We start from the raw sequence: 19,313 nt of genomic DNA, 5'->3' as shown, positions 1-19,313 counted from the left end.
AATGTTACTCTATTTGAATACTAGCCTAGTTTAATAAGTGAAATCTACTACTAATCTGACTTCCTGAACATTTTGAACTGTTTGATGAACAATAATGAAGACGGGGACTGAACAGCAACCGAATAAACACCATACCCGAGTCTTTAGGTTTGGGACTCATCGATGTCTGGGTCACTCTTCTGCTGAAGGGACTGGCCTGAGAGACAGAGAGAGAGAGAGAGACAGAGAGAGAGAGAGAGAGAGAGAGAGAGGGAATGACAGAGCACCAACCGTACATTATGACATGTTTCTCACCACATTCCCCAAAATATCAGCTCACATGCTGCCACACGCAAGCTCTCCAGAAGAAGAATTTACTTGAGTTTGATTTAATGTTTCAAATGCAAAAAAAGCCCCAAAACCAAACTGTGATCTAAAAAAAAAAAAAAAAAAGATTTTTCCCCACAGAGACAGACTTTATTAAAACTAACAATTTCAACATTTTTTTAAGCATGCTTTCATTTATTTTAACTGTTTTTAAAATGCCTTTTATATGTTTAGAGTTTATCCTAGATGCAGACGTTCAATAGTAAAACACAAAATCAATTTAAAGCTACAATAATAAATAAACATAATGAAAAAATAATCATTTCCACCCACATATTGTGTGAGAATGACAGAAGCATGAAAATACACTGACATTTCATAAAACTGAAGTACAATTGGATCCTGCTCTGATTTTCCACTGATGGAACTAATTTAAAAGCAATCATTTGTTATGGTTGATTTGTATAAATGTGCAAAAACATGTTCTTTCTAGTACAGCATGGCTTCAGATTCCCAGTATTAGTTATTTTACCTTGAACTGACTTGAGGAAGTCTCACCGAAGGGATCAGAATTAGCGAAGGGGTCTTTGAACGGGTCGCTCCGCTGGAACGGATCTCCTCCAAATGGATCAGCTGGAGAACAGTCATTCATGGGTTAATATTTCTGATTTATGGTTTGCTCAAATCTAGAAACAGACATACTTGCCTTGGCAAATACAACTAATTAAGACAAAATAAAATACCATTCAATATTCTACAGTATAATATTATCAAAAACATAACATTTTTAAACAGCAGGATTGAACCAAACATGTTTTGTGTCAGAAAAACTGAAAAATACAAATGAGCGATGTCATTTTTCAGATAGTTCAGTAAAATGTACACTCTGAATGAACTGGTTTCCAAAAACAAAACCGACGGGAAAAAAAGTGCCAGGAAGCTTAATCCATGGGACTGAAATGTGGATTTGAAAAGGGATTAAAAAAAAGGTCAATTTTAAGTTTTTCTCTAACAATTTGGACTGATTTTTTATTTTGCGACTGATTTATTTATTTTCAGAATTTATAAGAAATAAAATGAAAATTGGAAAACAGAAACTCTGATATAAAAATATGGGGTGGTGTTGGCGCAGTGGATAAGACACACGTCTTTGGTGTGAGAGACCCGGGTTTGAATCCACTGTGAGACACCAATGTGTCCCTGAGCAAGACACTTAACCCCTAGTTGCTCCAGAGGCGTGCGACCTCTCACATATATAGCAATTGTAAGTCAGCTAAATGAATAAATGTAATGTAATGTAAATGTAAAAATATAAATATAAATCTCAATATTTTTTTTTCTGAATTCTGAGTCTACATCGCGAAATGCAGGTTTTTTTTTTTTATTTCCACCAATAAAAAAAAACACTTTCTCAATAATTTTTTTCTTGCAAATGCGAGTTTATATCTAGACTCTTGACTTCATATTGCGTAACTTTGACTTTTTCTCAGAATGGTTCTCTGTTTAACGGTTAAATTACATTTTTGTAATCAAAAAGTATTTCTAACTAATTAAAGTCATAAAACATACAATTAAACAACAATTTATTAAAAGTTTAAAAAGTAAATTTATAGGGCCCTGTGAAATTATTATTATTATTTTTCTTAAAGTCTGTTTTATTTTTAACAAACTGTGTTTTCTATTTACATTTTTCTGGATTATATTTTAATGATTTAATCCATTAATAATCAAAATGAATTGAATTATCTTTTAATTTTGACTTTTTTTCTGAGAATTGTGAGATATAAACTGAATTGTGAAGAGTCAGGAGATAAAACCTACAATTAACTTCTCTTTTTTCTTTTGTTAAATCCCGTGACAGAACCAGCTTCCCTCCAGTTGTACTGAATATAACACACAAAAGCTACGTTTCCATCCCACTTTGTGCATTTAACGTATGCAGAATATTGGAATAATGCATAAAATATTTGCAGATAAAGTGTTCAAGAGAACAAAATCATCAGTTGGGCAAATTATCAATAATAAAAATTCAAGCTGGTGCAACTGAGCAAGTTTGTGGCTCTTTTTTTTCTACAAAATAAATGACTTGTGCCTCACAGCACACAGACAAAAAAAAAAAACAATCATGGTATCTTGCATTTGGATGCCTGATGTTTGCACTTATTTTTATGCAATATCCCAAAATTCACATAAGAAGGGAGGATGGAAACATAACTACTGAGTGTGAACTGAATGTGCTTGTCAAAATCCCACCTTTATTGAAGGGGTCACCTTTGAAGGGGTCTTCGCTCTGGAAGGGATCTGCATTCAGGCCTTGAGAACTGCTACTGTTAAACATGGCCATCCTGGACTTAACCAACGAATCCTCCTGAAACACACACAGCTTTCAGCACGAGTATGAAGAAGGCATCGTTCAGCTCTCTTCATTTCCTGCGCTGGATCTTCTGATGTCAGACGTCACAGACGAGGAAAAAGTGAGCCGTTTGACAGTGGGCCAGTGTGTGGCGTAATAACATTAACAATAACAAGAGTAAAGGCACACTGACGGACACGTGTGTGTGTGTGTGTGTGTGTGTGTGTAGTGTTGTGGTTTTCTTTAACCTTTGCATGGAAGGCCAAGCTGAAGTTAACTTAAATGAGAACAAACATGAGGACTGAAACATAATAAGACCAAACATTCAAACCATATTTCCTTCATAATTTGACAGATTCTTCGAAACTCAAGGAGGTGCATTACTGTAGAGGTGATTTCTAAAGTTAAAATATTCACCCTTTTGTTTAAACTAAAGGCACTTAGTAAATTACTCCTCAATTACTCAAAACAAACAGTAAACATGTTTACAGTAAATACACTGATAACCAGTTCCCAAACCTTTTGACTGCGACTTTTCCATCATTCATTATTACTGGTTGAGGTAATAACTGGAAAAAAATATTTTTAGCCAAATAAATGTGTTATAGTTTGCATGATTACATTTCAACGCTTTTTTTTTCGAGGACTGAAAATTACAATGTATTTATTCCAGGTTTTCTATGACCTTTGAGTCGCCTGTATAACAGAAAAAGTGTTACATTTAAATTTACTTTAATCAAAGTTTATTACTTTAGACAAATGGTTTTTTTTTGTCACTATTTTATCATATTCTATAATATTGTCAAAAATGGCATACAAGTCAATTTAGTATTAAAAAGTATAATTCAAAATATTAATCAATACTCTAATAGTGTGTAAATAATAATAAAAATAACACTGGCCAATGGACATTACTAAAACATGGCACTAAACAGGAATTAAAACTTAATGTATCAATATAAGAGACAAAATATTAATAATAAAAAAAAAAGTTAAACATTTATTAATTTAAACAAAAATTAAAATTAATGTTAAAAACTAAAAGCTTTGTTATCACAATTTCAAAAGCAGACCTTTCGAACGATATATAGTTTGTCATGATTAGATTAGGATTTAATTGTAATATATTGAAGTAAACGTAGGCGGCTCACCGAGGGAGCGGGTGGCAGTTAACAGGTTAAACTCATTTCTCAACCAGTTAAACAGGTAAACCTGGTTACTTTTTGCATGGTTTCACTCCATTCAACAGGAAGAGACAATCAAACTTAAAACAACCTGGAAAATCTCCTTAAAGTTCAACACACACGTACACCCGTGTCTCTCAAAATGAGGTACAGCTCAAACCCCATGAGCACATGATGGAGAGTTTTGTGATTCCTGACCTTGGTGTCAGCGGTGGAGCTCTCCTCAGCGATGAGCTGGTCCAGATCGGCCAGACTAGTCACACTGTCGTTCAGAGCTTTACTGAAGCGTTCGATGGTTTGATTGAGCTCCCGCTGGGCGTCCTGTATCTCACTGAGCTCACTGCGCGTCTGAGGAAACAAGTTCACAACCCAAACCTCACTTTGCATGACTTTACTGCAGGTACTTCAAGTTTAGAAGGTGTTTCATATACTGATATTGCAGTTTCTTTATTTATTTGTTCTACTTTTGAAATGGTGTTATTCCTATTTAACTGATGGTAATATGTAATTTGGAAAAATTTGATGCTAAAAGCATTAAAAATCACAGCTTTTGTGTATTTAGGAACAAGACGTTGCTCAATATTCTCAATTCAACATCACCTGTAGTGCCACATTGCATTTATAAAAAAGATTCAGGACACAAACGTCATTTTTTAATATATTTTTTGTAATTTTATCACTTTGTATTTAAATATTAATGCATATGCATCGGTCTCTAAAAGGCCAATTGAAATGTATTATGGATATCAAATGTGTGGTGGATTTATATTTATTTATCATTTTTAGCAAGACTAAATTGGCAAGAGCAAATATTAACAAAGGTAAAAAAAAATTATAATAAAAACTATATTTTAAAACTACTTTTCACATTATTACAAGATAAAGATTCTAAAATATATTCAGGTGATATTATAAGATATATACATAAGATATAAATATATATATTTTTTGTTATTATATTTTCTATTTTAATTTTAATTCAAGTTTTAGTACTTATTTTTATAAGGACTATTTTTAGTACTATTTTATTATGTTTATTTTTTTCAGTATAAGTTTGTTATTTTAGTACATTAAGTTAAACTAAATAAAACAAAACATATTGCCATGCCTATATATATATATATATATATATATATATATATATATATATATATATATATATATTAGTGTTGTCACGGTACCAAAATTTCAGTATTCGGTACCGATACCAGAGAAAATCCACGGTTCTCGGTACCAATTTCGGTACCAAATCAAAACACAAAAATATGCGAATTAAAAAAAAAATTTTTTTTAGCTTTATACTTATTTACAATTGTGTTTACATTTTTTCTACAAGTTATATAATTATGAAAAACAGTAAACAAGTTTCACCCAAATTTAATTTGTCTTTTAATTTATGAAATTTAAACACATTTTATTTTTGGTAAATAAAGGGGATTTTCTATTAAAATTAAAACATGGAAGAAATATTGTGATTTATTTCTTTAAAAAATTTCATAAAAGTTTCATAAATTTTTTCAACTGTAGTAGCAGTATCACATACATTTTACTAAATAATAGTAATATTTCTAGCACAATGCCTTTATGTAAAAATTAACTTTTAGGCCTAAAGAATGCATATTTGTCATTTTAACTGAACTTAAGACTGGTGGTGATGCTTAAGATATTTTTGGTCATTGAGGGTTTCTGTAAAAAAAATAGTAATAGATAATATTAATGATCATTAAAAGATAATACTACTACTAATTCTACTATAATACTAATGTATATACAATGCACTATGAATTGATGAGCTGCTGGGCTCATGAATATTAATCACGTTGTCTGCGTTCGGTCAAAATGATTTGCTGAAATCAAAACAGGGACGGTAAGAGATCAGCGCCAGCCAATGAAATTGCCATTTGCGCATTAGCTCCGCCCACTACCGGAGAAACCGGTAATATTAATAATTCTAAATGAACTCCATTATTTTGACAGGAGAAGACAACAAAGAATAGTTTACATATAGCGTGTCGATTCAGCGTGGTAAGACTCTCGCTCGCTCTCTCTTTGCATGTGTGAGAAACAGCGCGATCAGTAAAGCGATGGTGAGTCGTGCGCCTTCACAAAGAGATTTAAGAGCATCAAATACAGGTGCGCTGTGCGTCCATTGAGATGAACTGAAAAGTTCAGATCGCTTGATGGAGAGAGAACTCTGAAGCTCAGATGCAGAAATGAATGCAAGCGTCATGTGCTTCAGTCTATGTAGTAAACAAACCCGCACGTCTCTGTCATTCATTAATTCACACAGAGACGCGCAGAACACGGATTCATATTTCAAACAACTTTTGCGGCTTAACATTTACAGATACTGGTCCATATGGAGATTTGATTTGATTAATTTATGCTAACTTTGACAAATTCCATGACTGTCCATATTAAAATGTAAGTTTCATTTTCATGACTGGATTTTGAGATTCCATCCTCGTTTTCTGCTTCGCGGAAATCATAGCGCTGAACCGGGTTTGAACGGGACCTCGGTTCTACCGGTACTTAAAGAAACCTGGTACCGTCACATTTACATTTTTTTAGTACCGACTTGGTACCGAAGTACCGGGTCTTTTGACAACACTAATATATATATATACATACACACACATACAGAAAACTGTATTTTTATTTTACTATCATTTCATTCAGCTAATGTCTATTTTATTGCAACTAAACATTTTTTTTTTACTTAACTATAATAACCTGGTACAGTCCATAAATCGTGAATGATCTAAATGGCACCTAGCAAAAACAGCTTGATAAATGTGTGTGTGATACGTGCTGGTGTGTGTGACCTGGTCCATCTCGTCCTGTGATGTCTTCAGCAGTTTGAGGATGCTGTCCAGCTTGGCTTTCCCGGCATGCAGACTCTCCTCCAAACGCTGCTCCTCTTGCTCCATACAGTACAGGTCCGTCTTCGTTCTGCTCACCTCCTTCTCCTGCATCTGTACGTCTGACTCCTGAGACAAGATCTGCGTCTGCAGCGATGTGATCTACACACACACACACACACACACACACAAAATCAAACGCTGTGAATGCTTCGGTCAATAATATACAACAATAATCATTCTTCTTTGAGACACACAGACATTTGATTCCCAGCATTTCAAGTCATTGAAAACAAATTTCCTTCAGAATTTAAGGGTTATTCCAGGTTCAATAAAATTTGCATTGGAGATTTACTTTACTATAATCACTCACAGGCCACTGCACTTATTTGCATTAATAAAAGTACATTATTTGCATGTGCTTTAATGCCTTGCTGGTTAAACATTTCATTCACGTGCGGTTCTGACATGCGCTTTTTCTGAGCACGTAAAACCTGTCAAACAGCGCCTGATTACTAGACTAAGTTATCTTTTGCATCCGATTGTGCTAAAACGGTCAAAAAAACAACCAAGGTTTACATATAAACACGGTAATCAAAGTAAACAGTCAGGAGAAGAAAGGATTGCGTGCAGGTCTTAAAGAGACAGTAGAATAATAGTTCTTTACATGCTGCCGCTTGTCATTAAAGGGAAAGTTCAGCCAAAAATGTCAATTCTGTTATTATGTAATCACTGTCCATGTTGTCCCAAACCTGCATTAATTTCTTTCTTGTGCTGAACACAAAATAATATGTTGTGTAACCAAACGGTTGCTGGTTCACATTGACTTTTATAGTTGGAAAATGTGTTAAATGTAATTTGACTTTTTTTTTTAATTTGGCTTTTGTCTTTTTACAAATATAGTTACTATTTCATTATATTTTGAAAAATGTACCATTTAATATAGCCAACTAACTGATATAAAAGTTGAAATACCAAACTTACTAAAACTAAAACCAAAGCGAAGTAGAAAAAAAAGGAGCAGAAAACCTTGAATGAAAAACCTAAGTGTAAATTAGACATTGTCTTGGCAAGTAACTAAACTAAAATAAGTAAAAAAAAAAAAAGTTACTAAAACTGTAATAAAAAATAAGAGCTAGTGTTGTCAAAAGACTAGGGATGCACGATCATGATTTTTCATGGCCGGTTACGATATACCAATTTTTTTTACAAGCAAACTGGCCGATTCCGATACTGATTTCCGATTTTTTTTTAATCTTTAAGCAACAAATAAGAAAGAAGGAAAGTGTGCATAAACAAGATGTTTATTTGGTATTTAATAGGCCAAACTGGCTTTTGGCTATTGAAAACAATAACCGTAACCATCTGAAATTAATGGCAGTTAACTGCACAGTAAGTAGACTACATTCAATACAAACATAGATGGTACAGACATCAGCTTTTAGCTTTTGTTTTTGAATTGGGTTGAAACTACATAGAACTGGCCTTAAATTAAAAGATTAACTATAATCATGTGAAATTAAAGGCACATGGCAAATCCAGTGTTTTGCTTTGCTACCGAAATTGGTACCGAGAACCGTGGATTTTCACTGGTATCGGTACCGAATACTGAAATTTTGGTACCGTGACGACACTAATAAGAGCAGAAATAAACTAAAATAATACATATTATCTGAAAAACAAAAGTAAAAATTGAGTTAAAGTGAACTAAAAGGAGTTCAAAGATTACTAAAAGTAAATTCAAAAATGATTAATGCTACAAACGACTGATTTTAATACAGTTAAATTCTTTCCCGTCTTCAATGCAAACTCAAATCGATCGTGTCTCACTTTGGCGTTCTCCTCCTGCCACTTGCTCTTGGTCTCGTCCAGTGTGCTCTCCAGTTTGGCTCTCTGCTGCTCCATCTCACCGAGTCGCTCCTGAGAGTCCCTTTTCTGGTGCTCCAAATCCTGAAGACCTACATTTTCACGCTCCAGGTGTCTCTGCACCTCCTGCACACAATCACTATTTCAGTTAAATACATTTGGACTTTTAAAAGACACTTTTACAGAGCCTCCGTTTACTTTAATTGCATGGAAAAGAGCAGCATGAACAGTTCATGTTGTGCATCTCATGCTACATGCTCTCTATCTTCTCGGATAATTTAATAACTTAAGTGTTTGATTTCAATGTATATGTTTGGCTCTTTAACAAGTGGGACAAAGTACAGAGGAGCCTCACCTGAACCTCACTGTTCCTCTGTCGCAGCGCTTCCTCTTTCTGCCGGATTTCGGTCTCCAATATGCGTTTCTCACTATGCACAAAAAAAGTAAAATGAGTAAAAAGCAAAAAGTAAAAGAGCAAAATAAGTAACTAGAGAAATGCCAAATGGATGGTTATGTGTAGCGTATAATTCTCTGTGCATGAACTCTCTGACCTCTGCAGCTGGGAGATTTCCTGGTTGATGTCATCGAGATCCTTGATTCCCGTCGGCTCAACCAACCCAACTGAACTGCTGCTGTCCTGGAAAAATCATGTTATGTAAGAGACAGCCATTCTCTGTCATCTCCAGTAGAGTATATAATTATGCAGTACACAGAGATGATCACTAGGTGGCGTTCTCATCGGCTGAACATAAAGACACAGACTTCAGGCAACATCATATCAGAACAGACTATTTACATTACATTCTTATTGTAAATAATTTCTAAAGAGAATAAATATTTATTCACCTTCAGATTCAGAAACACAGCAAAAAAACACCCCGATACACATTCTTTATTTATCATTTAAAAGATGCAGAGTTTAAAATATTGTGAATTTTATGCAGAAATGGTGTATGCAGAAATTATTCAGAGAAGTTATTTCAGTATTTTTTTTTTTACAAATTAGTTTAGATTTTATTAATATTTTGAATTAGACAAATTAATTTATTTCATACTTTGCGTTTAAATTTTAGCTACATTTGTAGTGATTTTGTCATTATTATTATTTACGTTTAATACATTTTAATTTTAGTTTTCATTATATTTCCAGTTAGTAATTTTCATGTAATACTCTCTCATCACCTGAACATAAAGAGACTTTAAACTTTTTTTGTGGATACTTTTCTAAACTCATATTTCAGACTTCTCTGTAAATTTTTCAGACCATGCACTTTGTAACATCTGATAAATGGTTTTAAAAACCAACTGTTAACATGCATGCAAATAATTACTGGAATATTGTAGCTATGTATTGTGGTTTATTTATATCAATTAACCCAAGCTCAACCCAGACACAAGTTCAATGTGCAGCCATTCATTAAAATGGCAATGCAGTGTTGATATTCTTTCCCGTTTTCAATGATTACACCCATTTTAAATATTTTCAATGCATAGTACACGTTTGTCACTGATTTCATGCATTTAGAAAATCTTATTTCCTCTCAATGAAGTGTGAGAAGCACTTACCCTGCTCAGACTGGTCAACGGGGTCAATTCAGACACGACTGATGGCGTGAATCCAGAGAGAATCTGGAGAAGAAAAAACAGAGAACGGAGACTGACTAATCAGAAATATCAGACATGTTCATGTGCGTTCAACTATAAATACAAACGAAATGCACATGACTTCTGTAACACTGTATTTTACAGTGTCCTTGTCTCACAGTACGATCATTCATTACAGTAATACCAGTTAATTAAGCATCGTTACATGTGACTAACCCTAAACTAAACCATTATCCTAACTTAAAAAATAAAGTGTAAGTACATAAGAATAACTTAAAATAAAGATTAATAAACACTGTAACTCTAGTTGGTAACCTAACAGTTAACGGTAGCCATTGACTTCCATAGTATGAAAAAAAAAAATCTAAGGGAGTCAATGGGTACCGTCAACTGTTTGGTTACCCACTTTCTTCAAAATAACCGGATATGACAAACTGCTTTGTTTTGAACTCTCTTTCACAACAGACATGGAAGAGAAGACAATGATGAATAAAGTCGTAGTTTTTGCTATTTTTGGACCAAAATGTATTTCCGATGCTTACGGGTTTGGAACGACATGAGGGTAAGTTATTAATGACATAATTTTGCAAATTGGGCGAACTAACCCTTTAAGGCTAAAGGGAGCCTGCTTTTGATCGTGACAGGATGCATGAAATGCATGTGTGTGTTTTATCTCCTCACCTGCGTGCTGACAGCTCCTCTCTCTGATGGTGGTATCATGTCAGAGGTCAGACTCTGAGGAGGATCCACTCCTTTCACCTTCTCCTGAATCAGGTGCATCGCAAGACAGAACTGCTCTTTGGTGAGTTTACCGGTACGCTGAGTGTCAGCCAGCGACCTGCAGACACAAAACAACAGAAAATAATAACTCTAAGAACACGAGTGTGAAAGAACAATTATGTGTAGCATAATCATAAACCCTAAGGCTGTGGGTGACTTTAGAAATAAGATTGCATTTTACTCTTTAATCCAAACTTGACTGCCTCACCATATGTGTGCCAGGACGCTCTGAGGCAGCCGGGAGTTCATGAAGATATCCTTCACTTCACCTCCTCCAACCATCCCATCAAAATCAGAGTCAGCCAGTTCAAAGATCTCCTCGTACTGCTCTCTGTCTTCTGCTGGCACCACCCAGAGATCAGAGAATGGCTGCTAGGATAAATATAGGGTACGTCTGGAATAGCATACAACTCGTATGTGCATACTATGTATATTTTCTTTATGCATCAACCAAAATCTGCAGAGCACACTGTCTGACATACTTTATCCCACAAAGTCAGAAAGATCACATTTATGCACATAACCACATTTAAGCCATGAGTTGGGGTCGTGTCAGTGAGAAAACATGTCGGATGCGATGGATACAGCATCTGTGTTTTAATGGTAAATTTGTTCAAATTAATGAAATTGTTTGTTTTTTGTATTTACAATAAAACTAAATCTAAGTTGCATGTACAAAATAGCATAGTTTTGTACAATAGCAAGAGAACAAAACAATTCGATTTACAGCACCTTCATAAATGGAATAAAAACAAAAAAACAGATGCATATTATTAATTTGCAGATCTAGTTTTGTTGAATTGTATGCAAAAATGGCATCTGCAGAAATAATTCTGAGCAGTTTAATTCTAGTATTATTTATATATTACTACATTTTTCTATTCATATTTTGAATTAAATAGGTTTTTAGTAAGTAGTGACTTTATATTTTATTTATAAATGAATATATAGATAAAATAAGCTTTTATTTATTTCCAATTAGTAATTTTGCTGCTTGAAGTTTTATCTAAACTAGAAACTTTTTTCAACTAATATTTATATTTGATTTTAGCTTTATTTTTTAGTTTTTTGATAATTACTCTGATATTTAGTATCATAATCATAATTCCTCCGATTGCTTTTTATGTGTAAAATACACATCACTTGTTACAATAAATATGCAAAATAGCTACACCATGTGACATCAGTGAAGTTTGCATGATACTTCACCTACTATGAATTTAATAGTAAATAAAGCACACTAATATTCCTTTCAGAATGCATGCTCACTTTTTCATAAATGCCAAAAACTTAATCGTTCATAAACCTCAAATGGTTCAATCTCTTTTGCTCTCTGGATGCTCATGTAGTTAACGAAGTGAAAGATATTTTAAATGAGAATAGTTCTGTATATGTTAGGGACTGAGTAACTAATAATGAACTGCATTACTTGGTCAAAGAACTGTAGGTTGTTTTTGGCTTCCAAACAATGTAGAAAATCAAGCAGAAACAAACGTTCCCTTTCAAAAGCTATTTTGCAGTAACTCTGTAAGCATGAAGAGTAGAGCTCCAGGAGCTGATAGGAATGTGGCTGGACTGGTTTCATGAGTGTTCGAGCGAGACAGACAGGTTTACATGCAGGACGACTGCTGTTGTGTTCACCTGTGTGTGTGTTTGAGGCTGCGCTGGGGTAGGGCTGGAGCGCTTGAATGAGCTCGAAGGAGACAAATTTGTGCTGCTTCCCAAAAGCGCTGGTGTTGGCCGCAGGTTCTCCTTCAGGAGGAACGGACTAGAGGGAAGAACAGGAACTGATCCCGGAAGATCGCTTGCGATCTTCTTCCGCTTGAGTGGAGGGATGAGAGCAGTAGGGAGGGTGGATGGCACAGACTCCTTCTCTCGGGCTGCATAAACCAAGTGCATCGCCTGCAAAAAGATGTGACAATTAATAAAATGAGTGAGATTTCTCAACAAATGGCTTGTTTCCTTAGACTTTTTCTCAATAGTAAGAAATTGAGATGTGTATATCATCTGCAGGCTGAATAAAGAAGCTTTCCATTGATGCATGGTTTGTTAGGGTCGGACAACATTTGTCTGAGATACAACTATTTGAAAATCTGGAATCTGAGGGTGCAAAAAAAAAATCTTAAATATTGAGAAAAATCGCTTTTACAGTTCTCCAAATGAAGTCTTTAGCAAGGCATATTACTAATCATAACAAATGTTTTGATATATTTACAGTAGGAAATTTACAAAACATCTCAATTCAACATGTTCTTTACTTAACATCCTAATGATTTTTGGCATAAAAGTAAAATCGATAATTCTGACCCATACAATGTATTTTTGACTATTGCTACAAATATACCCCAGAGACTTCAGACTGGGTTTGTGCTCCAGGGTCACAAATATAACACATTGAACAGTGTCAATAACATTAAACATTAAAAGTAATGAGCACAAACGCTGTTAGGAGAACACACACTACTTTAATACTTAGTGTTTGAGGTTTGATCAAATCAACCATTAACTTCTACTAATAAAAGCACATGCTATTTTGTTTGACTCACCACTGAAAACTCATCTTTATCCAAGTGTCCATCTTTGTCAATGTCACTGAGATCCCAAATCTACAAAACAGAGAGAGAGAAGTCGATAAAAAATACTGCTCATCAAGGCTGCATTTATTTGATCACAAATACAGTAAAAATACAGTAAAATAACTGTTTTCTGTGTGAATATCTGTTAAAACGTAATTTATTTCTTTGATGCACAGCTGTATTTTCAGCATCATTACTCATCATCACATGATCTTCAAAAATCATTCTAATATACAGATTAGAGCTGCAACTAACGATTATTTTTTCTGTCGACTAGTCTAACAATTATTTTTATTACAATAAATAATTAATCTAGCGTTCTTTTTTTGATTAGCTAATGAATCCTTCGGATAACTTTACAAAAAAAATATAAGTACAACTTCTAATATAATATTTCAAACTTTATTCATTTTCAACCAATCTGGTTGAAGTTTTTACAGTATACAAAAATAAAGAGGCAAAGAAAATTATTTTACTATGGTAAATATGAGTTTACGATAGCGCTTATAATTAAACCACAGTAGCCACAAATTTACAGTTGTCTGAGACGTCATGAAATGTTCTTTAGCATCACAAACCATGAAATGTAGTCAGGGTTTTGCTATGGTTTAGCATGGTTTCCAGAGATCTGGAGCTGATTCTGGGTAGCTCGGTGGTTTGTGACTGTTGTCTCACGGCGCGCTGTCTTTTAAGGGGCCGTTCACATATCGCGTCTTTTGCGCACTCAAGTTCGTTATTTCCAATTCAGGCGCGCGACATGCGCGCTCATAATGGAAGCGACACGGCCGGTCGCGACACACACGCGAAAACAGGCGCGTCCGCACCGCATCGAGTTAGAGTTAAAAACATCTCAACTTTTCAGAATGCCGCAAGCGCACCGCGGGTCATGTGACAAGAACTAACCAATCAGCTTCATCCTTTCCCGAAACAACATTGAAAGCTCAGCTAAGAGGAGGGAACAGCTGATCATAGCTGTATATGGACTGCCATTTTGAAATAAATTTAGTAGCAGAGCTACTGCAAGCGATTTTTAGAGCTGCAAATCCATTTTTCCTTTGGTGAAATTTCCGTGTCTTCATGGAGAGAGCGCGTCATGGTTGCTTAGCAACGGCAGACACCCCAGGGGCGTTTTTATTTTATCCTTACATCAGCCGCTACGGGTGATCATACCAATAACTTGTAATCTTTACAAGAATATCAGAATCATGCAATGAGCAAGTCTGCGTTTATTAGACACTTAATAATATCACATCAGTTTATTTCATCACATCTGCAGCAGAGACCTAAAACCAGGGAGTTGGTCGCCAGAACACACGGTAACCAGTTAAACCATTACACCGGAGGTGCTCGTGCATCGCAGTTGTGCTGCCGTGGTACACCATATCGGTTTTACAAAGGGCCATTTTATTTGGCCTCTGTTTAAAGTATTCCGATACTTTTGATAACAGTGGTCTCTGTTTTTTGCAACTTTCTCCATTCCCAGTATGCCATTAAGCGAGATGTAAACAGTGTGACGCGTCGACGCATTTCACGCACGTCAACGTATTTTTGTAGTCGACGTAATCGGTGACGCCGACGCGTCGTTGCAGCACTAATACAGATTTACTGCTCAAGAAACATTTTTCATTATTAATGCTGTTAAAAAAACTGTTGTGCTGCTTCATATTTTTGTTCAAATTGACATGCATTTTATTTTTCAGGATTTTTTAATTTATTGTTTTAAAAAAATTCTGAGTAACAATTTCTTAGAATATCAGGCAAATATAAGTAAAACTTAAGGGGCCTATTGGACTAAAGTGTCAGTGCTAGCCTACTATACAGTAAAACAGATATTCACCTTTCCGAGCACATCGAGAGGCAGGTTTGAGTTCATTAGGACTGGTTTCACTTTATCACCTGACAGCAGCCCACCAATCGGAGACAGACTCTCAAATATCCCATCATACTTTGCTTTATCCTCTGGCTGGAGAAGCCAAGCACAATAGAAAAGAGACAATGTGTGGTGAGAAAAATCTGAGAATATTTAAACATGTTTTTTTTTTTATTACAAATCAGATTTTACTGCAGTAATTCTGTACCTTTATTGTCCAGCTGGAATCAGAAGCTGAGGTTGTGATGTTCAGGGACGGGCTAACGGCGTCTCTCTGGAAAACACACGGACATTTACATGTATTTGCTTTAACAGATGCTTTTAACCCAAACAACTTACAAATCATCATGCAAACACAAGTGATTAACTGTTAATATCAGCTATCGTATTCAACGGGTTGACAGTGATTGGAGCACATAAGTGTTATTTACAAAGCATCATCTTTATTTATACACATGCTATTTGGCTAAAATCTACAGATAAACATATGTGGATCAATGAATTTTCAGCTCAGATATATAAAGTGGCAATACTCACAAATTTAGGGATGGGTGCAGAGATGTTCTGGCTTGGATTGTTTAGACTGACGTCACTTCCTCCTTGAGCAGAAGCCACCAGCCTCAGAGCAGAGAAGAAACCCTTAATAGAGAATGCAGTTAAACCAAGGTTATTACAGTTCATTAAAACTAGGGGGGGAGATTATAAAATGAAAATAGAGTTTTGTTACTTGAAAAAAATAAAATTTCTCTAATTTTTAATAAAAACAAACATTAAACCCATTTTATTTCAGCTAGCTGCCAAAGCAACATTTTTATTTAGTTTAACTTGATGTGCAAAAATAACTACAAATAAAAATGAAGTAAAAAAATACAGAAATTAACAAAAACTAAATTACTTAAACTTTAAAATATCAGAAAATATATATATAAAATAAATATATATATATATATATATATATATATATATATATATATATATATATATATAAAAAATATAGTATCTCAGTTACAATAACATAACCCTGAACTCAAAATGCAACATCAACTGCATGTTCATATAAACCCTACAGAGCACATTATCTTCAACTAGAAGACAATTTAGGCTATTGATTATTATATTTCTTTCTTACACATTACAGTGCTTGGCAAGCTTTTTAATTTAGCTAACGTTTCCATTTCTATAGTTTGAACATTACAATTTTCCCATTTAGGAGCGAGTGGGCCAATTACTTTTTTTTTTCCCTAAATTCAGTGTCTGCAGTGTTCAACGTTTACATTTATAAAAAATTTTACAATAATAGGGCTCTATAAAATGCTTTTTTTTCCTGAAATTCTATGTTGTCTGTTTTAATTGGATTCCGTGTTTTATGACTGAATACAAATGTATATAAAAAAGATTGTAATCAAATGATCACATAAAACAAATTAACTAATCTTTAAAATGTAAATCAAATTAACATGTAACAATTCCTTTTATTTTTAGCAGACTAAGCGCTGCACAATCAAGGTTTACAAAAAATTTGTGATATTCCTTAAAATTATATTTTAAGACATTTTATCATTATTTCTTTGAGTAGTACACACTATTTTTCAAAGTAAACTGCACTTTTATTTTGGTGCCGTAACTTTTTAGACCAAAATCTGGCTCAGAGTCTGACTAATAAATGTAGTACTTTCCATCACACACAATAGTGAAACTGTACAGACAAGATTTAGCACTTCAGATAAATGAAGAGCTGATATAAATGAAATCAAGACGTCAAAGATTATCTACTTGTTTAAAGGCCTATTCTGACATGAAACAATGGTATTTACCTTTTTATCCAAGTAACCTTTTCTCTCAGGGTCTGACAGCTCCCAGATCTGTAAAGAGAGGCAAACACACAGTCATTTTATGCCAAGAGCTCCAGCGCTGTGTCTCCAGGCTTTCAGATGTTCAGACATGGGATAATTCGCTCTCACCTGACCCAGTGTGCTGTCTGAAAGCCCTGATTTCTTCAAGAACTGAGCAGCTTCTGCAGCGCCCACTTTCCCAGTGTTTCCCGGATCCACCTGCAACAAAAACAAAAGGCCATCAGCGTCACTTATAATGACAAGAAGAAACTAAAGATGAAAAACACATCATCAGTATCAGCCAATATCATGATACTATACTTGATGACTGACATTGGGAGCGCATAATATCAGAGATATTTCCATTTTAAACCGCTTTGGTAATTTACCTGTCTGTAGAAGCTCTCATATGCAGGGTTTCCGCTTGATAACTGCATAAATAGAAGAGAAAATGAATATTGTTAGTTAATGCATTAACGTATATTCAACTAATGGGACTTTACTGTAAAGTGTTAGCAGTATAATAAAAAACAAGTAGCAGTTAAATATCAAAAATACGACGGCGTTTTAGTGCCACATTGAAATTTTTTTTTTTCGAGAATAAAGTCGAAATGTTTCAAGTAAAGTGGTAATACTACGAGAATATAGTCAAAATATCACGAGAATAAAGTCAAAATATTTCGATAATAAAGTCGAAAAATTAGGAGAATAAAGTCGAAATATTAGGAGAATAAAGTCGAAATATTACGAGAATAAAGTCGAAATATTACGAGAATAAAATCGTAATACTACAAGATTAAAATCGTAAATAAAATAAAAATCATAAATAAAATTAAAAAAAAACTTTATTCTTGTAATTTCAGATAATTTTTATTCAACGTGGCAATAAAACCCCGTAGTAAAAAAACATATCTTGGACACGGGTGAAAAACACTTATTTCTTGTAGTATCAAAAATCGATGACGTCACATCGATGACGACATGTGATTAAAACGTTGGTTTCTCTCGTTAAAGACAGTATAGATAAACGGTTTGCTGACATAATACATCGAACAAAATCTGAATAATGTTTCTGAACAAAATTCTGAACAATTCAGTGCCAGAAATCACATAAAAAACACTGATTAGTTCCGTCATGGTGCTACACAAACAGCTGTCACGACACAGAAACAGTCGAAAAGTTGTAAAACAGCGACCTTGAAGAAGAAAATCAGTCAGAAATCAATTATTATACATCATTACGATACATAACGTGGGAAAAACTGAAAAAATAACTATGACATAATCGCTAACAACAACCGATAACTGCGCCCGTTTCACCGGAGAGCCCAATCTCCGCGCGTTTACACTTAAACACGACATAACCACTTTTTCTACAACCAGGGAACAAGATTTACATAAATCCTCTCAAAATGTACTTTACAGTTCAGTTTTAATCAAACTTTTAAAGTCTTTACCTGACTGAGTGGCGTGAGCGCCGCCATATTTCCTGATTCAAGAGCACGCGCACAGTCAGGAGTCTGTCTCGTGAACGCGCAATGTCAAATGTAAAAGCCTGAGTTACGAATTCATTAAAGATCGTATTTTTGGTGTTCATGACAGAGGCGGTTTATTTCACTAAAGTAATTTTAATTAAGTTATTAACGTATTCTTAACGCATTGGCCCTACTAAGCTATTCTGAAACAAACGTACGCCTGTGGACAAATAGTTAATAATTATTTATATTATTAATCTAAAATTTAAAATCTGTTAAAAAGCATGTAAAACATAACAAAGAACAGAAAATATCTAGAAAATATTAAATTATATAATATATTTAATCATATATAATTATAATAAATTGTATATGTTAAACTGTTATGGGAGAATGTGTGAGAATTTACTGTAGTTCAATGTAGTAAAATAAAGAAAAGGAAAACAGAAAAGACAAATATCAGTTCATGTATCTAAATTTCCTCTGATTACATAGTCTAAAGAAATACAGCTTCAACCTTTCACATATTATCAGAGTTTATTTGTGATATTGTGAGTTAAATTATTCAGAACAAATTCATCTAGATAATGTCAGATAACACATGA

The 19,313-nt window shown here is 34.2% G+C and overlaps 1 protein-coding gene across 8 annotated transcripts in view; it reads right to left on the bottom strand.

Moving 5' to 3' along the window:
- eps15l1b (epidermal growth factor receptor pathway substrate 15-like 1b) overlaps positions 1-18,798 on the bottom strand; it is a 34,155-nt gene extending 15,357 nt beyond the window's left edge. For 3 of the 8 annotated variants that reach the window (XM_059562993.1, XM_059562997.1, XM_059562998.1), the window contains exons 1-20: positions 18,691-18,798; positions 17,623-17,664; positions 17,363-17,452; positions 17,216-17,263; positions 15,939-16,040; positions 15,610-15,675; positions 15,369-15,494; positions 13,502-13,561; positions 12,597-12,857; positions 11,164-11,327; positions 10,857-11,013; positions 10,137-10,199; positions 9,122-9,207; positions 8,926-8,998; positions 8,535-8,696; positions 6,669-6,866; positions 4,042-4,191; positions 2,560-2,674; positions 839-939; positions 136-196 (exon numbers count right to left, since the gene is read on the bottom strand). In XM_059562993.1, coding sequence (XP_059418976.1) covers positions 136-196; positions 839-939; positions 2,560-2,674; positions 4,042-4,191; positions 6,669-6,866; positions 8,535-8,696; positions 8,926-8,998; positions 9,122-9,207; positions 10,137-10,199; positions 10,857-11,013; positions 11,164-11,327; positions 12,597-12,857; positions 13,502-13,561; positions 15,369-15,494; positions 15,610-15,675; positions 15,939-16,040; positions 17,216-17,263; positions 17,363-17,452; positions 17,623-17,664; positions 18,691-18,717 — 2,152 coding nt within the window. In that variant the 5' untranslated portion in view covers positions 18,718-18,798. The remainder of the gene's footprint in view (positions 1-135; positions 197-838; positions 940-2,559; positions 2,675-4,041; positions 4,192-6,668; positions 6,867-8,534; positions 8,697-8,925; positions 8,999-9,121; positions 9,208-10,136; positions 10,200-10,856; positions 11,014-11,163; positions 11,328-12,596; positions 12,858-13,501; positions 13,562-15,368; positions 15,495-15,609; positions 15,676-15,938; positions 16,041-17,215; positions 17,264-17,362; positions 17,453-17,622; positions 17,665-18,690) is intronic. The other 5 variants (XM_059562994.1, XM_059562995.1, XM_059562996.1 and 2 more) reach the window with 5 other exon arrangements.
- Between the last annotated feature and the right edge of the window lie 515 nt (positions 18,799-19,313).

This window comes from Carassius carassius, chromosome 12, assembly GCF_963082965.1.
Source record: "Carassius carassius chromosome 12, fCarCar2.1, whole genome shotgun sequence".
Classification (NCBI taxonomy): domain Eukaryota; kingdom Metazoa; phylum Chordata; class Actinopteri; order Cypriniformes; family Cyprinidae; genus Carassius; species Carassius carassius.
This window is presented reverse-complemented; position numbering and strand designations above follow the sequence as displayed.